Here is a 26,836-nt window from a genome sequence, read left to right on the forward strand (position 1 = left end):
TGCATTTGATTTAAAAACTGGAGGCCGAATAAAAAGTGAAATCTGTATTCCTTTGACTGGAGCAGGAAGATATATGGCTTTGGAAATGGTGTTGCAGTTGTTGCCAAGTTCTCCTGTCCCTTTATGGGAGCTTTTTGGATGTGCTTATACAAACTAATTGGATTCCCAGAGACCTGCATCTCGCTGGTGTGGACACTCCTAATACCTAGGCTTGTACATGCTGTACTAGCTCAAGGGGAGCACTTCACTCTGCTTCCTAGACCTCCTGTTTCAGAAGGGAGGTAGAGAAGAGGGGTTTATCTTACTAACATAAGCTCAAGATGATGGATGACTTCTGGAAAGGATTTTATAATTCGGCACACTGTGAGAAATTTAGTTTTGGCTAGGCTCAAGTGTTATCACTTGGGAGCACTGAAAGTGGTTTGAAAGCTTGCAAGGGGGATGTGATTTTGGGATCTTTGTTACTAGGAGAGGGTCTGAGCAGAGAGGGTTTCTTGTGCTGTGTGAATACCTCCTCATCACAAGGTCCTAACCCTGCTCTCCTACACTTCCTTCTACTACATCCCATTGCACAATGCCTTCAGCACACGGTCTCCCCGAGTTGCAAGGGTAAACCTTTGCTTGGGAGGCAGGTGATCATTAACATGCTTTTGGACCTGTGCTGTGCCAAGGTGCGGTGTCCTGGGGCTGTGTCTGAATTGAGCTCTTGCTAATGCATGTGCTGGGGAGCTGGAGCTTCTCTAGAGGTGTGAAAGCTCTGCTGGTGCACCTGCTGCTGGCAGGAGATCACAGTGGACATCCTGGGCTTGCTCCCTCTGAAAACTTTGAGTTGTCCCTTTTTTGCAGTCCATCTGACAGGAGAAGGGACTGCATGGCCCATGGATGGTGCCTTCATTTCAGGTCTGAGCCCTCAGAGAGGGGATGGATGAGGACAAGCTGCCTCAGTCTTTGCCCCTGGTATTTAGGATGTTTTCAGTTTGCTTAATACTTCAGCTAGAGGAGTCTTTCCAAGTATTTGGGTTTTCTTTATATCCCCAGGATCCCTGCATTTTCTTTCCCAAATCCACAAGGCTGTGTAATACCAGTAGGAATTTTACTGCATATCGTGATATTGGAGAGAGAAAAGGGCAGGTCTTCCTCTCATGTGAAATAATTCCCCTAAATTCAGATTTTTTTAAATCACTTTTCATTCCTGGTGTTTCTTTGTCTACTAGAAATAGAATATTCTTATACAACGCAGGAATAAAAGGTGTAAATTGCTGTTGTTTGCTTCAGCTGTGATTTTTTGGATACACACTTTTGAATGTACTGACATTTGGGAGGGATAGGAAGGGAATAAAAACCCATTGTGTTGCCATATTGCCTCTATTCTCTGCACTGACGTAGTCTCAGCTGTATTTCTTGTATCTTGGCTCATCTAGAAAGGGCATGGAAAGGAAGAAGGAAAGTGGAAAAAGTCTCTGCTGGGAAAAGTCCAATATAGAAAAAACACTGTTACAAGCTTGGGTAATATTTAGCGATTTATCAGACATTTTGGGCTTATAAAATCTCATAATAAATTGATAAACCAGGTATCTCTAGTATTCCACTGTGAAAAGAACCACACATAAAATGTAAAGGAAAAAAAAAAAAAGAAGAGGAAAAGAGTATGACTGTCAGCGGTGTGGTAAATCTTGCCCTTGCTAACAGTGGAGAAGCAGCAATGCAGGCTGCTCCTCTAGGATGTGAATCCTGCTGAGTCTTTAGATCACAGGATAATTTAATTTAGTGGTGGACTTCAGTAAGTCCTTGGGGAAACTGGAAATGAGAAAGCTCAGCAGCCCCGCTCCACAGCCAAGACTCCAGATCCAAGCATAAGGGCACACTGAATACCACCGGTGCCGATGCAAAGATGCTGGATTTTGTCAGCTTTTTATTGCAGAGCTATCTATTAAATTTGTAGGCTGTCATAGATTTTAAGCAAAGCTTTGAGAAAGATAAAATTTAGCTCCAGAGCAAACAATCAAATCTCTGTTTACATCAGGGAGGCGACAAGCAGTTATAGTCATACCAGGGGTAAACTTTGGCCTGTGGTTTTTTTTGTTTCTCCTCTTAAGTATCATGTTTTAATTGAATCTTTCTTACGATATATGTATTAATACTGGAGGGTTTGTTACAGACACTGAGGGAAAAACTTGAAAGATTGAAAACCTGCCTAAAGATACTGTTGACATAGGCTATACTGAAGGAAAAAAGGAGAGGTATAGATAGAGCAGTTCTCTGAGTTTATATATCTGGGAAAGAAAATAGGGTTATCTCATGGTGATGAACCGTGGGCGAAAACCAACGTTTTTCTAACGCTGTTCAGCAAAGGAAGTATTTAAAAGGAAAACCAACTTTCCCTCATGTCGATAATTAATGTCATCGTAAATTTTAAGGTAGACGTGAATGTGATTGCCTACAGCTAGGTTTGGTGAGATGCTAAGCTGGGCAGCTCCCTGCTGGCGGAGCAGTGCAGAGGGATCTCTGGCAGCTGTCAGATGCTCAGCAGGGGACAGTATCTCTTTGCACTGTTGGGATATTGCTCCAGTTGAAACCATCACTTGGCAAAACACTCAAACAAGTGGCTAAGTCTCAGCTAAAAAGCAGCCTGTTGACTTTTGAGCATATTTCTGAAAATAAGCGCACTGCCCACCAAGCGTTGCACAACTCTTGCAGCCCATTTTGCTACCTGCTGACCCCCGCCCCCTGCCCCCCTCAGATTAAGGAAGGGGGTACCCATTTGTCCCTCGACACAAACAAATCTCCCCTTGGTAATAGCAGCCATAAAATTCCTCCCGCACCCTTGGCACTGGGTGGGCAGCTGCGCCTCGCAGTCTTCCTCATAGTGTGTGTTTGTGCAAGGTAGTGAGTGTGGCGAGGGCTGCCACCTCCGCCTCCTGCACACCAGCCAGTGGGGGCCTGGGAGAGTCACATCAAACCCTGGGTTCAGGCTGGAAACGTGCCTTTGAACTGAAAAACTGTCCACTAGCAAGCTCGCAGCGGTGAACGGTCCTCACAGTTCCCCAATCCTTGTAATTGCATGCCAAGTTGAGATAGTTTTTATAACAGCCTTACAGTTCTCCCGCTGCAAAACAATACTGCCCATCTGACCCAAACTTCTAGGATTTACCATAATTTAAAATAACCATGTCCCTGCTGGGGACACCAGAGTCTCTGGACTCCTGTGCAGGAGGCAGAGGCCACTGGTGCTTGTGCCTGGTGTCTCCTCCACCCTGGGTGCCTCTGACCCACACCTCAGGTCACTTTCTGCTTCACTCCAAAGTCATCTTACCTGGATGGCCTTCCTCCCCGCACACCACCTGGATCTCTTTGGCAGCTCTTCCACAGTGAAGCAGCCAGCTCTTCCCCCAGTTGACACTGGGGAGCCATCCAGGGATGACTGGCAGCAGTGATGGCACCTGGTCTTACGGAAATTATGCATGCCAGCCACCGTAACAGGGCTGGACTCTCAGTTTCCACTGAGTCAATAAGCCGAAAGATCCCTCCATAAAAGCACTTTTTATGAATAGCACTACAGCTCGAGCTGAGTGCCTCTGAAGAGGGACCGCGAACAAAGACATCCCTAGGCAATTATAATTGCCACATATAATAAATATTAAGGCTATAAGATTAGAGCTAAATAGGCTGTGCACAGCAAATGTGTATATTTTGCTTGGAAGTTATTCCCAAATTATCAATACTTTGTATTGCTGCAAAGTGCTTATAACTTTTAGTGGCTGGCATAGCCTGCACACACAGCACCACTTTATGTGGCCAGAGGCACCTTTCCTAGTTATACTTCCCTGACTCCAGCCCTGTTGACAGTGTTCTTAATTATTAGTACGCTTTCTAGGGTAACGTGGACCACAATTATCACAGGATAACCAGAACCAAAAGTACTGCAGGATTGCTGGGGTTCTGCATGGGTGGTGGTTATTTGTTTAACTGATAATCCTTAGAAATTCATTTAACATGTGAGTGATGAATCCAGTTTCTCTTTCCTTGTAACTTTTACATAAATCGGAAGTTAGTAGCACAGTATATGGACTTTCCCACTTCTGGTCCAACTTTGTTTTGCGAGAGTGGACTTTTACCATTCCTGTATCCCCAGGCTGGATATCAGGTACTTGCATTACTGCTAGTACTGGTTGAAACCATTGGGCTTGTGTCCTGTTTCCTTGTAGGTGTTCTTGTATTCCCAGTACAAACTTGCTCACCTGTTCATCTCCGTCTAAGAGGCTGGTCCTAGTGGGGAATAAGGTCCTGGGTATAATTGTCTGCCAAACGCTATTGCTGTTGATGACAATCCTAGAAGTTGGCAAGGGGTATTTCAAATATCCCATAGTACTATTCCTAAAACTTCAGGCCATTTTAAACCTATCTGACTACAAGTTTGAGTAATTTCATTGTTTCTTTCAGTTTTCTTGGAGTCTTTGGTATGAGCTGGACAGTGTACTACAGCGATTTCCCTTGGAAGCTTAATAGCTTACAACAGCGTTTGGGCTTCAGTTCCATTAGAAATATTCTTTTCTACCAAGGAGAGGAACTCTTATTCTTTCCATAGGATAGCTGTTGTAAGACACACTCCAAAAACATATTTAGAAGCAGTATAGTTACTTGCTGATTACATACCCACCAGGCTGCTCTTGCTAATTAAGTTAATTCAGCCTCTTGGGCACTCACCAAGGATTGTAGAGGTTCTGTTTAAAGTACCTCGAAGTCTCTCACCACTGCATAGCCCACGTGTCATTTTCCATTTGTGTAGTATGAGGATCCATTGGTGAAAAGGGTTAGATCCAAGTTCTCTAGAGGCTGATCTCCCAGATCTTCCTGTAGTTGTCTGGAGTAAAACACCACCTCAGCACAATCATGATGTGGCTCACCATCAGAGGGAACAGGCAGTGAGGTTGCTGAATTCAAAACATCACAACTTTTCAGAGTAATATTATCTGCCTTTAAAATCATTAATTCATTACGATGTGCTCTTTGTGGGGACAACGTTTGTGTAGCAGGTCCTTTAAGAATCAGTTCTCCTTCATGTGGGACACACACAGTTGTTGGGTGGCCCAGAACCAATGGTCTGCTCCTTTTCGTGATAGTTGCTGTTGCCGTTCTTGCTTTAACACAGGAATTATTCCTTGCTGCTACAGGATCCAGTTGAGTTGAGTAATAAGCCACACGGCAGCAGTGTGGACTTAGCTTTTGAGTAAGGACTCCACTGGCTACTCCTTTGTTCTCATGCACATAGAGTTCAAAGGACTTGCAGTAATCCAGCAATCCCAGTGCTGGAGCAGGAGCTATAAAGCTCCTTTTATAGCTTGGAAAATCTTTTCTTTCTCTGGACACCAACATGTAGGCTCTACTTCCTCTGCCTTAGTAGCTTTTTGTCAATAGTTTGCTTAAACTCCCCTAGCCCCATTATCCAGGGTCTGCAGTATCCTACTGCACCTAAAAAATCTCACAATTTTTGTTACCAGTTGAGGTATTTTTACCACAGCCTGGACCTGTTCTGGGTCTACTAATTTTTGTCCTTTTGTTAATATAAATCCTAAATATTTTATTTCCTAATGATGCAGCTGAAGTTTACAAAGAGATGCATGGTGACCTTTTTTTCAGCTAAAGCAGTACATAGAAAAATAGTATCTTTAAAACAATCTTCATATGTCTTGCTGGCAAGTAACAAATCATTTATATATTGTACAAATCTAGAACCTCCAGGGAATACAGTATCTTTCATATTTTCTCTTGCCATTCTGTCATGCAATCCTTAAAATAGTTGCACGTGTCAGAGGTGGCTTGGCCCACAAACACACTTGCTGCCAATTCATTATTAAAATACTGGAGAGTCATTCCCCCATATGTCAACAAAGCCTACTGCAATCTTCCCCAGTAGTTGCTGGGGTGTTCCTCTGGCCTCTGTCTACATTCCTGTACTTTAATTCAATTTATTGTTATCTCCTCGCAAGCTCTAATCACATGTATGAGATCTCCAACCACTGTTCAGCAATTATCTCCGATTATTAGAATCCCAGCCAGGATCAATCTGAGGCCAGACAGTTTGACTTCCCCCTGCCTGTATGGTGAACTCCAGTTTCTTTTCAACTGTCTTACCCTGCTGACCTGGATGGAACAACTTCTTCAACAACAGGTCAACGTTGGCCCAGGGTGGATCATATCCTGAACAAATAATATAAAATAATGATGCACATCGACCTGCATCTTCCCTTAACCTACGCATTTTATTTTCCCACATAAACAAATCCCGGGGGTTCCAGGAGTGATGCGTGTATACATATAACACTGGAGGTGGGGAAGAAACATTTCACACACATACACCCACACGCAGCCACCACGGGCTGCATGGTAAGAGGATTAGGGATGGCATTAGAAACCACAGTGTGAAGCCCAGCAGAAGGAATAGGGACAGCAGAGGCCATTGGAGGGGGGAATCAAGTCATACAGAGGGAGGAGTATAGGGTGGTGCAGAGACCAGCTCTGTAGGCACCTTGGTTAAATTACAATTGCTGCAGCTGAAGTTTTTCCTTGAGGTTTTCATACTCATTTTCAAGCATCCTATAGTGGTCATATAGCCAATGATCCCATACATACCAATAAACCATTTGCTGAGGTTTTTCATTTTTCAAAATTTTTCAGAGCATAGCCACCTTTTTAAATTTAAAGGATCCTTTCAGGGCCATGCACCCCTGCCTCTCTAAGTGCTGGCCAGTCTTCCTTACACAATGCTATTGCTCATTTTTCCAATAGTCATGCAGTGCCATCTATTTTCCTCCAATTTTCTAGTTCTTTGGCTTGCTGGGTACGTTCCCCAAATCTCTGTGCCAAATTTGAGCGCTTTACACTGATTGGACCATGCACACTTCTCCTAGCACACTTCTGAGATGGAAATCAAACTCATTTGGACCCAATATACTTATAGCATCCTTCTGAGGTGGGACTCCAACCCACTTGGACCCAGAATATCTGGAATTTAGTAGCAAAATTTTAACACTCACCAGTTGGTGCCTTCTGTCCCCAGAGTTCCCAGGTGATCTCACCCGATGCTGGCAGTTCGATGTTTGGAGCCAAGGGGGTCCGATGGCAGTTGTCTGGAGTCCCATCTGGGTCACCAAACTGTTCTGGAAGTTACGCATGCCAGCCACCATAACAGGGCTGGACTCGAGGTTTCTGCTGAATCGATAAGCTGGAAGAAAGATTCCTCTATAGAGGCACTTTTTATGAAGAGCGCTACAGCTCGAGCTGAGTGCCTCTGAAGAGGGACCTCGAACAAAGACATCCCTGGGCGATTATACTCTTACAATCTAGATTCCTCACCCCTCACATGGCAGTTCAGACCAGGAATAACGTTCAGGTCTGGGGTCTTCCCATTCTTCATTGGGCCCTTTCCATTGTCTCTAGGCAGGTCCTTTGTTTTCTTGTCTCTAAGGCTGCAGCTTCTTTACTACTGGCTTGAACTGACTCTGGAGCCTCCTTGTACTTGACTAAGTAAAAGTTCAGCATACCTAGGTGAAGGTTCACAGCTTGTGGCCTAAGGCTTCAGCAAATGCAGCTACTAACATTAAGCAAGTTACGCTAAACCAGTTCTATGTAAGTAGTATACCAAGTCGTACCACGCTGGCCAAGGACCTGGCTTGTTCTCACAAGCTGGAGCCCCAGCCCTGCGCCCTATGCTGCGCCCTTGCAAAAGACGTCTCCAAAAGCACAGCAGTGGTGGGCTGCCTTCCCCAGGGCTTGGGCACTTTTTGGAAAGACACACTGCTTCTTAAAATAACCTTAGAAAATAGCAAGAATGTTCCAGACCTGTAGAATGGCTGAGGTCAGAAGGGGAGCGAGAACCTTGCTACAAGATGCACAGCTGGCAAGGAGAGAACTCACCGGGGTTCATGCCCTTCTGTTTCCCCTAAGTGAGGAGATGTATGCTGCACCCCTGGTCACATAGTGCTGTCCCCAAATGTTTGACACACCCGGTGGAAACACTTTTTGTGACCTCAGATGTCACAAATCAGTCACACAATTTTTCTCTGACAGTATGGTGGTGCTAAATTTTTTTAATTGCTTTTATTCTCTAGAAAATAGGCTGCTAAGGTTTGGGATGGGACAACAAAACAGTTCTGGTTTGTCAGAAATACGATGTATCATCTGCTTGAATTTTGCCAGAGGGAATGTGTTTATACTTCCTTGCATGTTTCAAACTAACATTTCCATTACATGGGTAGTTATCCCTCAGTGGCTTTGAACTTCAGAACTAGTGAAGTATGGCATATGAACATTTGGATGAAAAAAAAATACTCTCACCTGAGTGCAGCTGGATGCAGCAGAGCTATGCCAGTGAGACACAGCTGGGTATCTGAGCTATGGCATCCATAATTTATATAAAGACTGTAGGATCCCACCTCTGGATTGTGTAGCGTGTAGATGCTACAGGGCATGCATATAACAGCTGAGGCTTTAAAGGTATTGATCTGCACTCCTGCCGTTGCTATTGCAACACAACGGTCTGAATCTGAGACACGTCGAGCCTGTTTAATAATTGACTAGATACACCACAGCCCACAATACATATTTCTCTGTCACCTCCCAGCGGACATTTACTTTAAAAATATACGTATCATCCATGTCTGTTCTTTTCTAGAGCCTGTTCATAAATAATTCTCCCTATATAAGCCAAATGCCCTTGACCAGAAGTTGCTCACCCTTGTGTTTATGTTTAACTTTGATTCTTTTTCCCAATGGATAGTGGCAGGGGGTCTTTTACAACCAGCCTGGGGGTCCAGCTGGTGGGGGAGCCCCAGAGATGCTGAGCAGCAGAGGTGCCTTTGCTGCGTCACAGCCCAGCTCAATTGCTGATGGTTCAGGAGATGTGTTGTGGTTTAGACTTCAGTAATAAAAGTTTCATTTCCATTTTGCTAACTCTTGGAAATTATGAGCCTTATTACTTTAGTCCGCTGGTACTTCAGGGGAGCACATTAGCCACAGTGTACTCAGCCTCCTGTCCAGGTTGTGATGTGAGCATCTGTCACCTTCACAGCCCAAACTGTTACTCTGCAGCATTTAACTCACTATCCAGTCAATGGCACCCATGAGTTTATTCAACCTTGACAGTGAAATGATGGTTCTCCAGATGAAGAAAAGAGAGCACAGACTACTGCTCTGGAAATGCATTTTAAATTACAGATACTCTGTCCTCAGGCTTGGGATATATACAATTTTGGAAATGTTTTTTAATTTAGGAATCTTAATAAGCAAAGTGATATTTTGCTTCCAAAAAGCAAAGAAGAGAAGAAGAAAATAAATTGTTTTATTTTTACTTGTATTTTCCTGTTGTCTATATGAACAAAGGAATAAGAAGAGTTGCTACCTTTTCACAAGTTGCTTAAAAAAGAAGAAAAACTACGATCTGTAGAATACTTCAAATTGTACATAAATAAAAGGAAAACCAGATGCAGTTCTCTACTAATACTACTTGTACATGTTACCCAAGTGCTGTAATTGTCACAAAGACATTTTATCTGTGGTCCTGAGTAGGCACAGAGAGGGAGAGCCAAAGAAGCTCACCTCCTCCGATACGTGCTTTTAGAAGCACTTGAGAATCTTGTCAAACTCAGTTTTCAGTCAGGAGAGGCTAGCTGGTCAACTAAACCAGAACATACTATTGCCTTACGAAAGTGGGAATATTCTATGGGACTTATTATACCTTAGCCTAACAAGCTTCATCCTATGGGATTTTTTTTTATTTTATGTATATTTATGTATAGATACAATACATATATTTAGACATCTATTGTCTATGCATTTATATATAAAAGCATACACATAATATTTTATATTTTTATTTTTATATACATACAGGTAACTTGCCTGTATGTATGTATACACATATATAGCGAAGTACTGTTATTTTGTTGGTATGACTGACACTTTTAATACCTCCTTTAGTGATTCTCACGTGAGTTCCTCAAGGATAATGGACCCTAAGATGCGAGAGACTGAAGGAGATGGAGAGGACAATTCAGGTAGAATTGCTCCCTTTCTCAGTGAATGAAAAGTGCTGTGACTTCTTGAACTTCAATGTCTTTGCTGTATCACAGAATTGAATGTTTGTTTAAAGAATGCATTCTCCCCTTCTCTCTTCCTCTCTCCAAGAGCTGTTATATTTAGACATTTTCAGAGGCTTGAAATAAGATTTTTTGTGGCATCTTGTGACCAACTTAACTTTTCTACCCAACAAAATCCAACAATAAGTGAAATCCTGACAGGGATGCCTCGCAGTGCTGTCATGCCAACCTGTATGGGGCAGGTACAAGTTGTTGGGGTGCCTTGTGCAAAATGCTGATTCATTTTAAGAAATTTCCTTCACAGAGCTTGCAGCTGATCCCAATTCAGGTTTTTCCTCACTGAGCAGACTAGCATTGCTTTTCAAGATTATTGCTTGATTTCTGGTTTAATACTTTGTGATCCATCACATCTTGTAATTAGCATTCAGAATATTCTGGGATGTATTATAAAATTCACATTTTAAAGCATTAGTCTCCCAACACTGTGTATTCCACCTATGTAAGCCTTTTCTACATTTAAATTGGTTTTGGAAACACAATCCTTATCATCACTGTTTAGCTTGCTGAACAAAGGCAGTGGGTTTCCAAACTGTAATTTCTTCTCTGTATCCCAGGCTGTTAATACCAAAGTTTTTCTTCACAGTCTAATTATCTCAAGAGGCAAGTAGAAACTCTATTAGGAAAGATTTTACACTATAGGTTATTTCTTATGTATCATAAACATTACAGTCCATTCTCCAAGGTAATAGTAATTTCATGCTACCAATATAGTCTTGAAAGACATTAATGCAAGAGGAGACAGTGTGGCATTTTCCAGGAAAAAAATCCACTTACGCAGAAATTATAGAAGAACTATTATTGTTCAACAATTCACACATGTTGCTGGTTGCATCTTTTTTATGTTTCTTCACTTAGGAAAGAAAAAATCAAAGTTCAAATCTTTCAAAAAGTTTTTTGGTAAAAAGAAAAGGAAAGAGACATCATCTTCTGGGAGCAGCAGTCTGAAGTTATTCCAGTCAACAAGTGATGTTGCAGCCTCTCACAACATGCATGTTAATTATGATTCTGAAGATGAACTTGAGTAAGTCTTTGGACCCTGGCTGGTAAACAAATACAGAACTGCTACAATGTTTGTAGATTAAGGATACCCCAAAATTGCCTCCTCCTTTTGTTCACAATGCTGCATTCTCAAACAGTTGCCTTTTTCATAAAAGTACAGATTAAAATGGCAGATGCAAGGGAATTGGATGGAGTGCAGCAAGAAATAATAACTAAAAAAGCTTTCAGTTAATCATAAATAAGCCTTGGGTTATTGTTTCAAAACAATGTAATTTCCATCTTCAAGAATGAATTAGGTACTTATCTTATATCTTACCGGGATTGTCTTATGCCCCTAAGATGTAATTCCTAAGGACTGTTAAAGAAATTTAGATGCCCTACCATTTACACAAGGTTTTGAAAGCAAGGAAGGGATAAGGGGTTGACTGCAATTGAAATCAGTAGGAACCAGAGGCTGTGAAGCCTTTATTTCCTCTGTATGCATGGGGTTCATCTGACCAGAGGACAAATGTCTGCATCTGAGTTAGTCACTGGCTGCCTTTTATAATCACCAAAGAGAAGCTGACTTTACTAAGAAAGCTTATATCATTCTTGTGTAGATGTCTGAAGTTGTTCAGCTGAACCAGGCTCTAGAAGTGCTTATTTCTCTGTGCAGAATGTAAACAGGAGCCAGGGGTGACCAGCTCTGATGCAGATACCTGTGGTTTAATGTCTGAAGCTAGACCAGGTGCATCCCAGCCTGTGTTATTTGTCTGCCTCCGAAAATCCTGTCTTCGTTCAGGCATTGCTAAAAATGTTACCCACTACTGAAAGGTAACCATGAGAAACCCAGACTAAAGTTCAGATGTGTTCCTGGATGGAGAGGTGGGCTGAAGAGCCCCTTGGCTGCCTAAAAAGCAAGTCCTTGCATGGTCGAATGTTGTGTCTATCAGAACAAGCCTCCTGGTCCTCAAGCAAGAGATGCTGCTGAGCCGAGGGAGGGGAAAGGCAAACCGTCCCGGCCAGCTAAAACGACGTTATACAACGCGGCCACCAGGCAGCGCCAAATCACCAAAAGAAATGATTAACAATTTTTTTGTGTGTGTCTTTTCTGGCATTGGCAACATTAATACTAGTCCAGCTTGAAGCCCCAGGAGTTCCTGGCTGCCAGCATCAGGTCTAACAGTGGGCTGTAGTGGTGGTGTTGTTCGACAACGTATTTCGAAGGCATGGATGGTCAGATTTTCTTTCCCTTGTGTACAACTCAACAAGGCCATATCCAAGTGGGTACGATCTTTGGCTGTTTTGGCCATGTTCCTCTGCCATGACTTGCAGGGTCGTTACATTTTTGTTTCTTAATATTTGTTCAGACAGACAGAGACCAGGATATTCCTTGAATAGAAGGAAAATTAATTTGAGCACTCATAATCTGAGCAGAGATCTAGGGTACCTCCGCTACGCATTCGGGAGGTATGTGTCTGCTAGAAAGAGAAAGCAAGGGTAGCACACTGGGATAAATGTGCACATGTGACAACACCGCTTATCTGGCCACCGCTGCAGTCTTTGTAAAATGTTGGTGTGTGGAGCAGCCATCGTAGCCCTGACTGGCAGTTACTTTGCAAATTGGTATAGATCTGTCTGACCTTGGATGCATTGCAGAGATCACATTTTCACTTAGATAAATTGTTCTTCTAATGTCTCTAATGCATTAAGCAGAAGCAGCAGGCTTTCCTTCCTTCTGCAGCAGAAATACGGATCAACTTTTTCCTGTTATTGTTTTATCAAATATATTTATAGCAGCCATTACGAGGAAAATGTTACTTTCTGCAATGTTTGTTTACGTTCCTGAATGTGCCTGTGACAGTATCTAAGATCCAAAAATACACAGTTCTCCTTTTTTTTTTTTTTTTTTTCTGTAGAATGTCTGCTAACTTGATAGTTACATGAGCCCAAGCAATTCTGTGCTCTGTACTCTGGTTTGACATTTCATAGCTGTCTTACTTAAAAAATTTAAAAGAAGGGAAACCTAGAAGAAATGCCATGTACACACGTTTCTGGTCCCTACTTAGTTAGGCTGTGAGCTGAGCTGAGGAATATGCTGAGGAAAATGAGCACAAGAGACCCCCTAGCCCCTAGCTGTCTGTCCATGGGTCTCCTGTACCATCCCCATGAGGAAACAAGGTGTTCATGCCCCATGTGTAACATTTGCAAAGAAAGTTACATACTGCATGCATCAAAAGTAGGAGACAGACTATGAGAGAAGCTACCCATAAAGCATCACCTGCTTCCTTTCACTAGTCCACAAAGAGTCTCCATGAAAAATGTGTCCCCCAGGCCCATAAAAGAAACTCCCAAGCATCTTGATATACAGCACAGGACTTTGTAAGGATTTATGCAAATTATTCTGAGAGAACTGTATTGCCTGAAATGTTATTGTTGATGACCTGTACGGCAGAAATACATTAAATGCTGTACCCTGCCTAAACAGTAAAAAGTACTTAGTCTTTCTATGGTAATGGTCAGTCATTTGCAAGACGCATTGTTACATTAGCAAGAAGTTAGTGTCCATCTCAGGTACAGGCTCATTTATGTGAACTGCCTTCATTTTGCACGTGGGCTTGCCTGCGACAATGTCATGCCACCCAGCTGCTGGCTTCCAGCCAAGGGGCAGTAGCTTTTCCGTAAGATATAATTCAGTTGCTGGGGTTAAAGTGTCTTTAACTTTGATTCAGTTTGTTAACATGACAGATAACAGCATCTGCAAATTTTTGTTTGGTTTTAGAAGGTGTTACCTAGATTAGCCTGAATGACTGTATTGTATTCATGGAGAAGTCTGGAATCTTGTGTGTAATACATGTTGGCAAAGCTATGTCCCACTCCACGTTCAACACACCACCTGAGTTAAGAGTAAGAGAACTGGGAAAAAAATCTGTATATTTTCACTCATTCATTATATTATTCTAGGATACATAAAGGCATTATGGGAAGCAGAGCTTTGTCACATGATAGCATTTTCATCCCTGAGACTGGGCAAGAGCCTGCAAGGCCAGTAAGAGTGTTTTCTCAAGAAAATGTTTCTGATCGGATTAGAGCTTTACAGGTAATTTACACAACATAATTTTTTCAAATGCAAGAGGTGGAATGTCTTTCCAGGCTTGATTTTTTGGGATAATACTTGCAGTTGAACATTTGGTTAGTAAGTAGTATCTGTCTGCAGCTTACATTAAATGTTGCATTTGTTAATTAGACAGCAGTGTCATATCTTGGTTCTACTTAAATGATAGTTGAAAAATGGGTTGGTTGTTTGGCTCCCTAAGAGAACATCTAAAGTGAGATGTCCTATGCTCTGGATCATTCAATTGTGAATTTAAAATAAAGGTAACTCATTGACCTGAGCTAAAAGATGTACTGGGGAAACCTCCATCGCTATCACATGCTAATGTATTTTATGCCACACTGAAGTTGAAACTCCAGCCTACCATGAAATTGGGACCTCCACCTCCATTTGGACTTCATGCAAAGCGAACAGAGGATGCTGGGACTAGTTCTGAAGATGATGGATTACCCAGGAGCCCTCCAGAAATGTCTTTGCTCAATGAAAACTTAAATTCAGGCACAACAACAAGAGTGAGTTGTTCTAGTGTTGACAAAAATCAGTGTTTAATGACTTATTTTACCTATGTGTGGAAGGTAGAATAAATTATTTGGTTTGCTATATGTATCACTGCTTTATCTCTGAATGATTCAGAAATACTTTACTCAAAATGGGAAAATGCTATCTCTCTGTGTAAACAGCTACTTAGATTCCCTGTTCCTGTTAAAATATAACATACCAGAAAATGCAGAACTAGGAAGAAGAGGATGTGCTTGTGTGCATGCATGGGAATGTTGGGGTTTTTTTAGGGACTACAGAGAGCTGCCAGGCATTAAAAAAAGGCTGAAAAATCTGTATTCCCCCTTGAATGTGCTGATAAGAGCTTTAATGTTTTTCTAGGATGTCACTGGAAAGAGAAACATAGAAGAATTTGAAACTGTTTTTTCTTTTTAAATGATAGTTTTGTTACACGTTATTTCATTCTTTATCTGCATGTCTTACACTTTATGTTTGCAGTGTCCTTGCTAATCTTTAAGACTATAGAGAAAAACAACTTGCATTGTCAGTATCTGTGTGCACTTTGTGTAGATCGTTTCTGTGAGTATATCCACCTTGTTTGTCATCTTTTACTGAATCTCTTCCTCATTCCATTCCACAGTTCTCTGACTCTCACAAGCACCTTAGCTCTTTGAGTTTAGCTGGAACAGGCAGTGAAGAAGAAGAACAGGTAACTTCTGCCAAATGTCTTAAGGGCCGAGCAATTATGTGTAGTAGTTTTTTAAAGAAATGTAAGACATAAATATTATTTTGTTGCCCGTCTGCTGCAAAAAACAACCTTGTATGTATGTAATTGCATGCCTGTCTGTTTGCTGTGCTTTTTTAATGCCTGTCCATCAAACATAAAGTTATCATTATTTATCAACATAATTCTGATGCCAAGTAATCTCCTGGTGATAATAATTAAGCCCTCTAGAATACCTCATATCCTTTAGCAAACTTTATAGATGTGATTTAATCTCTAAGCACAACCAACCAGATTTTGACACTGAAACAGTATCCCCGTTTTTTTAAAGATGGGAAATTGCAGTAAAGGCTGCTTGGGTTACATGCATAGGGTAAGGGAGGAAGCTTGCTGAGGAGCTGTGAACAAAATATAGATCCTCTGAAATCTGCCCAGACCCTTGCTTTAAGTACAAAGTTACCTCGCACTGATACAGAAAGTGTTTGCCTGAGGATAGTGGCTGGCATTGCTGCTTGGGAGTCTGAGGTTCAGCCTTCAGTCGGGTTCTGTCTGTGAATTTTGCTGAAGTGATGTTTTCAGGACTCAAGTACAGGCAAATAGATGGCTTGCTTCAATCAGCAGCCAGCAGTTCTGGCTGATTAAAGGGCGGTTTTGAAGGGCTCTGAAGAGGTCCTTTTAGTTGTCCGCAGCTGGAGTCATGGTGGGAACAACACAGGGGGTAAAGGGAAAAGCGTTTTCTAGAAATAGGAGGAGGGGTGGAGGGGAATTGCAGAAAGGAAATAGAGAAGCTAGTCCTGGGCTGACTCTTCCGTGGTAATTATGCAAAATGTATTTCAAGACCAGCTGCAGCAGGGCTCAGCAAAGATTTCTGGCCACACTTGCAAGATTCCACATGAAGCTGTTTGAAAAACTGCTTCTGTGCAGTGAAACTTTTAGTATTTTTCAAGAAAAACAACACAACACACGAAGAAGGTATTTCTTGAAAACAGACTCGCTGTAAATTTGTTCAGTCCGGATGCATATTTGCTAAAGGAGGATTTATGTCTCCCTGTTGTTCCATTAACATCACTCTCTGACTCACTTGCTGACTCCTGAGACGTGGTGGTGACTGTGCAGTTGCTCAGCTTTTTCCACGTGCCCCATCATTTAGCTCAGAGCTCTCTTCATCCCAGTCCAGCTTCATGGTGCAGCCAGGAAGTATCCCCATCAGAAAGCTTTCCTCCCAGACTGCGGCGTCTACTGCCTGGCATTTTGGAGAGATTAGCCCTGCTTCTAGAAGTCACAGGAGACCAGCTCACAGGGCTGAGGAGTTTTGCACAATGCAACCCTGATGTTTTGGGCAGCAGTGACACCTTGCTGTGTCTTGGAAGCTTTCCTGGATCAAAGAAGGGAGAAGAGGATTGTGACTATCCTACCTGGGCTTTGGGGATGGGGCTCCCCTCATGGCACCACTCCTTGTGCCGCCCAGCACAACCAGCTGAAGGAGAACTGAGCCATGTGTACGTGAGATTTGGAGAAAGGGATCTGCCAGCCATCCCCTCCTCCAGCAGGCTTTGCCAGAGCCAGACTTCGCGGGGCAGGCAAATTCTGCAGTGGCTCAGAGCTGGCATTCACTCAGGCTGCTGAAATTTAAGTAACAAACCAGATTCTTGATTTCCCAGTGTAATGGCCAACACTGAGCATTGCCAATGGGAAGACACGTGAAGTTCTCGAGGAAAAGCAGAAGCCAGAAGAAAGGCAGGCAAATAATGACGTGCCTTGAAAGAGAACATGTGCCGCGTCTTTATCGTGGAGCTGAAATGTCAAATTATTCACTGTAGGTGCTAATGTATAATGCAGCCACGTATCGTTTGTTGAACATTAGTCATGTTTAAGTACTAGACCGCAGGTATTGTAGAGTGAAAATTAATGACAGCATCCATTATTCAGCATGGCTAAGCTACTTTTTTTTTTCTTAAATAGAAAGCATGATTGGAAACTGTGGATCCAGCCTCCACTAAAATCAATGGGAGTTTTCCCCTGGCCATTGGGGAAGCTGTAGCAGGCCCTCACTACGCTACGGAGTATCTTTTGGCTGCAGTGAATAATGCAGAATTCTACTTGCAGAAAATGCTGATGCTTTTTGCCTCCCTAAATAAAACGGAACACTACCCCACTCTCCCATCCAATCCCCTCAGTAACATACCATTTCCAGAGAAAGAAGCAGAAAGAAGGCGGCAGCATGACAAAGGAGGAAAGGTCCTCTAATGAAATTAACTGGAATTTCAAGCCTACAAAGGGAGTGCTGTCACAAGTTGTCGGGGTGATGTTAATGCCATGACAGATAATTTGGAAATATTACTTTGTCTGTTTACAAAAACTGAATCTGAGAGACATGAAGAACCCTTTTTAGAGTATTTTTTTCATAATTTTTTCAGTCTTGTTTTCGCATCAGGCCTGGGACTAGGGTAGTTTCTGGTGAAGTGCACAGGCAGGCTGGATTTCAGCGTCAAGAAAGTATTGCACCCCTTGCAGCATTCAGAAGTTGTTTCTGGATGGGTTATTGGCCTCTAGTAGGAATTGTCCATAATTTCCTTCCCCAGGGTAGTCTACAAATGAAATTTTATGTTTCAGGTAAACTCCCTGGTTATTTTGCAGATACAAATGCATGAAGAAAAAACACAAACTGACTTAACTGTCATGCCACTGATGTTTGATTCTCTTGTCTTTAGGAGGGTATTGTAGAGTTGGAAGGGACCTGATGACATGTAGGAAGCTAGAGGTGCTGCCATCCAGCCTAACTGCGGGGGGGAGCCTAGACACAGATGCTGGAGGACAGACCCAGAAAAGATATTGGCCCTTTGGGTTCTGTAACCGAGTACTCTTTGTAAATCTTTCTTCTAAAACATGCTGGCCATGTATTTGTGTGCTTTAGATCTTCTAGTTAAATGTGACTTGTCCTTCCCATTGGGCAGTGTACCACGATATTCAAGCAGCTGAAAATGCAGAACTGCGAACACCACTAGTCCACATGCAGCATTAGGAAATGCAATGCATTTTAAAGAGATGCAGAAAAGGAAAAGAGGCAACCTTAAAGTGCCAATAAACACGGGCTTTTATTTGTAGAATTGTTATTTTTGTGTCTTTATTTCTTTGTTTGATTCTTTGTTTGGGAATTATTTTTTTTTCCAGGTTACATTGGGTTCTTCTTCTAGATCTCACTTTACAGACGGTCAGCTGTTCCCTAGGCATGGAAGTGCCAGAACTGGAGCTCCCCAGATATCTGACAGTGCCATCTCACCTGGAGTTGATTTTGACACTCCACCTGAGCTTTCCTCTTGCCTGGATAATTCTGCTGCTAAACATAAGCTTTTAATAAAACCCCGGAACCAGAGATCCAGTAAAATAAGAAGATTTTCTCAGGTACTTGTGAAAATAAACAGTGTCACCTTTGACACAAAACTAGGAATTTCTTACTGGACTTTGTATTTCAAACTCAGATATGATAAGGAAAGCCAGATTGTGACATGGATATTTCATTGGGTTTTAATAGCTGTTATTTGATGAGGCTATGTATCTGGAGTAGACATGTGGAACAGATTAAATATTATGAGTTTACTTGTGAATTCTTGATGCAGCAGTTTATGTAACAATTTCTTCTTAAATTTACCACGCAATACAATTTAGTGTCTTGTTTGTGATGCAGAAGTTGGGGCTGACTGCTTCATTACTTACTTAAAAAATCTTTTAAGAAAGTGTGATGATCAACTTGTGTACTTTTCCTAGTCTGTAGGATCCTGTAAAATCTTGAGTCTTTGAGAGGCAATTCATGGAGCTGTTTTAACTTTCCAAATATAATTGGACTTATATTTTCAAAAAGTACAGAAAGAATAAGTTGTGACCTATTAATTGGAGCCAGATTCTGTACATTAGGACTGTTCTGAATTCAGACCCCTCCCTGCCCCAAAACTTGTAAACCCTTTATGTACACTACTGAGACTTACAATAAGTCTCCACAGAAAACAAAAAAAAGGTGCACACGATTAAAAAAACCTATTAAAAATTGTATACTATTCAAAAAGCCATTGCTTTTTAAACCATCCTTTTAAAACACCATTTATCTGATTCTTTGTAATATCTTACGGAGGGCGTGGCTTATCTTTTCCTCTTTCCCTCCTGTTTTTAGAACTAAAGTTTCCAGCTCTCACTACTGTATTTGCACTTTATCGTTTGTGGTTTCTTTCAATGTTTTAGATACATTAAAGCCATTAAATTGGCTTGCTTATCACCAGGAATATTATTCCTTCTGTGTCTAAATATTACTTAGCTGATATTCTGTATTGTAAAAAATTGGTGAGTGATCTTTGAGCTCGTTAGAGCACCACTGTGAGCAACACAATGGTGAGGCCACTTATTTAGAAAAGCATACAAAGCAATAACTACTGATCAAACCTTCTCTTCCATTGTAACATTGTTACTGAAATACAATTGCTTTGTCCAGTCTGCCTGTAAACTGCCAGGTGACCGGGCACTCCTGTTTTTCGATGCAGAGTGTTCACATCTTTTGATAATGCAATTTTTAATATTTTCCTCCCCAACTCTGCCTGTGCACCTTGCTTCTGGCTAAATGTTTCTTCTGCTTTTATGTTCCTGTGTATGTGGATTGTGAACGCAGGTGGCATTGCATCTCTGTCTTTGCAATTGCACTTGCAAAACGAGAAGTTGGAAGAACCTTAAAAGTGTCTTCAGAGTGCAAGTTTTGTGTTCTTAGAATTAGGGCCTACCTCCAAAATATGTATTTACCCAACAAACCACAGTGAATCCATGAGCTAATGCAGGCACCATATGAAAAGGCATATTCAGCAGCTTAATAATGTGCTTTCAAATAACCCTGTATGTTTTTCCAGCCCCTACCTGAAGCTGAATCATAAGACCTCACAGATAACTACATATGCATTTATAAACTTTTATCAAATCGTCTAACTCTCGAAAGAAACAGAAGACTTTTACACAAAGGAGGCAAGGTTGTAGTGCTGTATGGCAGTGGGATTAGACAGAAGACTGCCATATGGGGGTAAATACTCAGCTGGCATAGAGTGTCATAACCGGGTGGATTTGTTAGGCTTTTGCCCTTCCTTCTATGTACCGTTCCTTCTTCAGAGTCATACTTTAGGAAGAATGGGTTGTTTTATTTTTAATGCTAGTATGGAGTAGCAAAATACAAAGGGACAGATTTTTCTCTTTCAAGTGCTGCTTTTTGCCTAAGAGCAACACAACATAGCCAGTATGCTCTGGGGAATCAAGTGCCAAGGACAGTCCAATGGCCATTGTTTTGATGAACTTCCCATCTACAAAGGCATGAAAGCACTAGTTGTGCAGAAAGACGCATCACTCATTGCTTTTATGTTCATTAAATACATTATTCCAGGATCTGCTTAGATAAAAAAGCACCCATTATGTAGGTTAAGAAAACAGCAAGCTCAGTATTGGTGGCAAGTATTGCTTTCCTCTGTAAGTTCTTAACTGTAATGAGTAAGAAAAAAAGTGAATCTGTACATGGTGATGGGGCTTTCTGAATTTCTTTCTTGCAGAGGACCCAGTCTGAATCTCTGACTGATTTGAGCTGTACCCCAGAAGAAGAAGAGGATGATGAAAAGGAGATACAGACAGACTTGCCAGATGCTGTATTCAAACCCAGCAATCAAGAACTGCCATGTGGCACAGCTGCAGCGCAGGATGTGGCTTCCTGGCCGAAGCCCAGAATGCCTGAGGACTTTCCCCCTGCTTTGAGACCAGTGATGACTCAGCCTGCTTCTGAGCCTGCTGCTGTACAGGAAGCCCTGCTACCAGAGAATAAACCGGAGGGCTGCCAGCCAGCACTGGAAACAACGTGTGTGAAGCCTGAGTCCTCGATGCTGTTCGAAGGCAAAGACTCCACAACTTCTTCCTACTCCAGTCCAGACAGAGAAGTACAAAAGCAAAAAGATTCCTCAGAAACACTGGTTCTGTTGTCTGGGGATATGAGCAATGTGTCAATCAATATTTTAAATGAAGAAAATAAGGAGCCTCCTACCTTGTTTTCAGTACATAAAATACCATCCGAAGAAGATATTTCAGTTAGTAAGAATAGTATTATTTGCTTGGAAGGCTCTGGAGAAAATATACAGACGGATGATCAAGTACCTGTGGAAATGCCCTGTAATAAAGAGGCAAAGAAAGAGGTTGCTCTGTTGTCAGAATCCAGCAAGCAACTTTCCATAGGTCCTTTTCAGCCCACAGACTCGTTCCATGTTTCACATCCTGCTTCCTCAACACGGATGGGATCATCTGCTTCCTGCTTTCTAGACAAAACAAAGACTGCACAAGGGGCAGCTGCTTCTGGTAAGGAGAACAGTCAGTCACTGATCCACAAGGAGGAACTTTTGGGGAAGAAAGCTGAAAAAGCAGCCAGTGAACTCCATGCCCTGAGAAAATTTTCTGTTTCCTCTGCACGGGAGAGACCAAGGACCAGAAGCCTACACTTCCCAGAAAGATCAGAGCTGGGAAGCCCATTAAATACCAGATTCCTCCTGTCCAAAGAAAAAGTCTCCTCGAAAAATGCGAAGTGGAAAGAAGACTTGCAGAAGGGATCAGATCTGGAGGAGGAAAAAAATAGCAACAAAAAGCAGACTTTGCTGCCAGAGTCTGACTCTGAGAACACAGGGCGACCTACAGAAATTTTGGCTGGCTTTGTTTCTCTGGCTGTTGATGCGGTGCCAGTGCCAGGCGATTCTTTGGTGGTTTCTCAGAGTCAGCTAAGCTGTGAAGATACAAGTCCTTTCCAAGTGAAACTCAGATCCACCTCACTGTCTTTGAAATATCGAGAGAACTCGTCACCAGAATCAAAAGGGATTAAAAGATACAGTGCAGAGTTTAATTTAGAAAATGAAGGATTGGCTTCCTTTCCAAAAGGTGATAAGGCACAGATCAAAAAAACAGCCGATATAAATATTGGTGGTTCTTTAAATGAAAAGATCAAACCCAAAGCGAAGTCCTCTGAACAGCTTAGTAGCAAACCTCCGTTGCCCAGAAAGCCAGCCTTGCAAAACATAACCGTTCCAAATACTGCTGCAAACAAGGAGAAGCAGGACAAAGATATTCACTCTCCTGAATCCAGGAATGAAGATAGAGACTTGGAGAAAAAGTCACATCCTTGTAAAGTGCCTGGTAAGACTCCCAAAACTTTATAAAGTTACCTTCACTCGCAAGGAATGACCTTAGTTCTGAGAGAGCGTGAGGGAGGCCTGTCGTGTCATCACAACACTGGTGAGCGTGAGCTGATGGCTCTGCCTTCAGTGATGTGGCTCCCTGATTCTCCCTTGCTGAAAATATTATCAGAAGGACAGCAGGGAAGAAGCAGCAGACAGTATAAGATATTTTTGCCTGGGATTTTTGCATTTCAGGGCATTGTTTAAAGGATGTTCAAAGTGACACTCAGAAAATAAAGTGCATTAGCAAGTATTGTGAAACAGACTTATCAAGGCACTAAATGACCCCCTTTAGAGCTGCTGTATGGCAATTCAAAAGCCAGGAGCACATATTAAGTGCAGTGTCCTGCTGACTCAGACCTCTAGACCTTCTTTTTCACCATGGCATTGAGGCAGAAATACCAATAACTGCCTGGCATGATCAACGTGCCATTTATTTATTATCTCCTGTGAGCTTTACTTATTCATCTATCCATCTTTATTATTACTCATTCCTTGTTTAAAAACAAAAATTAACTACCCTGCAGATTCTTGGGAGTTTAAAGCCAAGAGAGATTGTAAGATCATGTCTACTGAAGGTTGTTAAATTTCACCACGTTGTCTGTATCATATAATTGGGTTAGAGTTAAAAAAAAAAAGAAAGCAGTCCTCTGGAGACTAAAATATTGTGAGTTACAGGCAGAGAACAAAAAGTGGCACCACTGTCTGAGGTCTTTGCAGTGACAGTAAACAAGTTAGGTGAGGCATGCTCAAGCAATTCTAGAAGGAAAGCTCTGCTCTTCACTTCAGAGAACAGCCAAGAGAGGGTAAAATAACTTCTAGGTCTTCTGATATGTGGAAGAAACTTTTTCCCTGCCCTGAAGCTGTCTGGTCATGGGTTTGATGTTAAGAATGTGAGGAGGGGATGCTGACTAAGCAAATGAAAAGGTTTCTTTGTGCTATTGCAGAGCTCCCTCCTCTCTGGTTGTTTTTCTCCGGTTGGGGTCAGTCTCTGAGTTTCTGAGTGGAGAAACACCAAGCCAGAAGAAGACCTCAAGACATAGCAGGCCGGTTGTCCTGTAGGGTGACAAAAGCCTCTTTCTGGCCCCAGAGGCAACCTGCTGATCCCCTGGGTGACAGCTGATTCCATTTGTCGTCTGCTGCAGCATTGCACGTGTTTTTTTCAAGGCTCTGACCATGTTTACTGTTTCCTGCTCTCCCAGCAGCCATGTAGGAGGGAATTCATCAGGTCCTGGCCTCCACAACCAGACGAGGCTCCCATGGCCATCCAGCCAGGGCATCCTCACACCTCATGGGCAAGACACTCTCCCTTTGTATAAACCCAGCACTCCCTTTAAAGGCATTTTCCCCTCTGCCCTACCCTGAGGAGTAGTTGATTATTTGTAGTGACACTCAAATCTCTGATTGACTGAGATTTTGGGGAGGGTCATACTGGGAACAAGTGAGGAGGAGACCTAGCATGGTAGGGTTGGTCTGGCAGAGGACAGAGGAAAGCAGCCAGAGTACCAGTGCTCCTGCACACAGCATTTTTTCCCATACCTTTTGCTGAGTCCCAGGGTCCCTGCAGTGGCAGTGAGCGCTGGAGAAGGGAGAAGGGGTAGAAATGGAGCCAGGGAGCATGTTTCTTCTCCAGACTTCTCCTCTGGGTCCTCAGCCCTAAGATGAAGGAGGCTCCTGCCCCCAGGCTCAGGACTGTCCTCTGCAAAATAGGGTCTGTGGGTGAGAGCCATGCCCCAATCCCCCTGGCAAGGATGCACACACCTGGAATTTGAACTTGGGGCTGCAGGTCGAGGAGCCCTGTTCGGAAGTGTTCCTCTCCACCTGACAGTATTAAGCAAAATCTGTATGGCCTGGGGTTGTTTAACATGGTGGTTGAGATTGGTCTGTGATGGTCATTAGTCTTCATCCTTATCTACTGCCCCACTGATCTTACTCTATCACCTTAAGCAAAGCTGCTACAGTTTTCCATGTATTTCCAGCTTTGAATTGCTTGGTAATGGGTTCTGATATGTAGTCATGCCAAGACTCAGAAAGAGTTTAATTCTAAATTCAAAGCAGTCTGCTCCAAACTGACCTGAGGTCTTTCCTACCCCACTGCAGACCTTTCTCCTTAGACATCTGACCAAGCACCTCCTTGCGCTAAGCTGCCACATCAGCCTGAGCTGGCTGCTTGAAGTCGCAAGTGAACGAGTTGTGCCCATCTCCTCTGATTGCCCTGGCACCACACCAGCCTTGCTGGGGGAATTTGCACAGGGACCCCAGAAGTGACACCCCTCCACGAGACACAGGAGAGCCATGGGATACAATGAGGGCTTAGCAGGGCAGTGCCCCTGCCCAAGCATCATTTTAAGCTCTTTGAAATGTTTGCCTCAGCCCAGTGAGTCAGGAGCATGGGTCAACGGCAAGCAAGAGAAATCTGATAAGGATGATCAGCATGGTCCTTCGTGGATTGCGTGGCTTACCAGCCATCTCTGGCCTCCTGATCTGCTGGGGCACCCACTTCTTTTTTTTTCCATCCAAGTGCCCTTAATGCTTGCACCCAGCCCTCTTCTAGTCCTTGAATTTATCAGCCCTGTTGAAGAGCTGTGGTCACCATCGGGAGACACGTTATGCTGTCAGGGAGTTTATTCCCACTGTGTGTTAGGAAATCCCTGTGCTGAACACGAAGACAAGCTGTGAAATGGTGATGTAAGGAGGTGCAGTTCCCTTCTCACGTACACTCATCTCAAAAAAGTGAAGTTTGCTGCATCATGGGGTGAGCAGGAACAATTTGGTTCATTCAGTTCCATTTTTAGCTTTTCAGCTCTTCTGATACCAAAGGCAACAGGAGGGCTGGTGGGATGCTGGCTTACCACCCTGGGCAAAAGCAGCACTCCTGCTCTCCACAGTTTTCTGGGGAACTAGCAGGGGATCGCTTGGCCTCTGTCAGGCTGCAAGGTGGGTCTTTAATGGCTGTGTGAAATTAGTCACCCCAGGAGGAGCAATTGTTAAGTTTCTGGAGCTAAAGGCACAAGCCTTTGCAAGAACTAAAAGTTTGAGCTGTGTTGTTTGGGGTCGATACACTTTTGCTATATAAAGGGCAGGAACAATTAACATATGCTAACAGGTTATTACAAGAGCAAAACCATAAGCAATACCCGTGTGAATGTGCATATTAAGATATAGAAAAGTCAGTGACTGAGGAGCTGTAGTAGCGAGACATGCTCTAACAGACAAAAGGAGCTCAGGGAGGGGTGGTGAACTTAACAGTGAATGAAATTGGTGTGTATTGTCTGGCAAATAGAGGCTCTGAAATGACAAGAAAATTGTTTCTCTCTACATAAAAAGGACATTGCTTTAATGTTGTCCTGGCTACAGCTGAAAAGAAAGCTGTCTTTCTTCTTTTTTTTTTTTTTCTTTTTTTTTTTTTTTTCCCAAAAGAAGTTTCTTTTTGGGTTGTGTCAGGCTATTTCGCGATATGGCTGTTTTCTTGCAGCGAAATAGACATTGATGCAAACATAGCAGTTTCTTGTGTAAAAAGACTCTCCTGGCATCAGCGGTATAGATCTAGCCAAAAGTCAAATGCCTCGCAGAGCGCCTTAGGGAAGAAAGAAATGTTGGAAATACCTAGTAAATCTTTTAGAATAGCTTTGTCTGAGATTAAGGAATTGGGTGTGTACACTGACACGAATGCATGTTGTGTTTTAATAAACAAAGGGAAATATGTAGGCCAGGATATACTAAATGCCATATGCATTTGTAAAGCCCTTCTTAAAATAACTGGTGTTCTATAAATGAGCAAAGATACAACCGTGTGGAATTAAATACACATGCATAAGCTGTGTTATAAAACAATGACACTGTTGTATATAGGAGGTGTTATCTCCCTGTGTAAAGTTGTTTGGATTAGTTTTGAGTATGTTTGCTTTTAAAATACGGAGGGAATTCACAAGTTAGCTTTGCTTGCTGTTAGAGGTATGACTTTCGAAAGGCTCTAACATTCTGACTCTGACCTTTCACCTGCACAGATGTACGGCAAGAGTAACCACTCTTTGCAGTCCTTGCAGGCATAAGATGTTCATTTTCAGGCGTGAGATTTAAATGTTACAAACAGCCTCTCCTGTATTTTGTGCACACAAAGGATTTCAGATTTAAAGAAAAC

The 26,836-nt window shown here is 42.5% G+C and overlaps 1 protein-coding gene across 1 annotated transcript in view; it reads left to right on the forward strand.

The window, feature by feature from the left end:
• CRACDL (CRACD like) overlaps positions 1-26,836 on the forward strand; it is a 75,845-nt gene that overhangs the window by 38,224 nt on the left and 10,785 nt on the right. Inside the window, exons 3-9 of the mRNA XM_037377923.1 lie at positions 9,976-10,052; positions 11,010-11,175; positions 14,097-14,232; positions 14,595-14,759; positions 15,386-15,454; positions 18,641-18,871; positions 21,040-22,654. Of these exons, the coding sequence (XP_037233820.1) occupies positions 9,976-10,052; positions 11,010-11,175; positions 14,097-14,232; positions 14,595-14,759; positions 15,386-15,454; positions 18,641-18,871; positions 21,040-22,654 (2,459 nt within the window). The remainder of the gene's footprint in view (positions 1-9,975; positions 10,053-11,009; positions 11,176-14,096; positions 14,233-14,594; positions 14,760-15,385; positions 15,455-18,640; positions 18,872-21,039; positions 22,655-26,836) is intronic.

Source organism: Falco rusticolus, chromosome 2 (genome assembly GCF_015220075.1).
Source record: "Falco rusticolus isolate bFalRus1 chromosome 2, bFalRus1.pri, whole genome shotgun sequence".
NCBI lineage: Eukaryota > Metazoa > Chordata > Aves > Falconiformes > Falconidae > Falco > Falco rusticolus.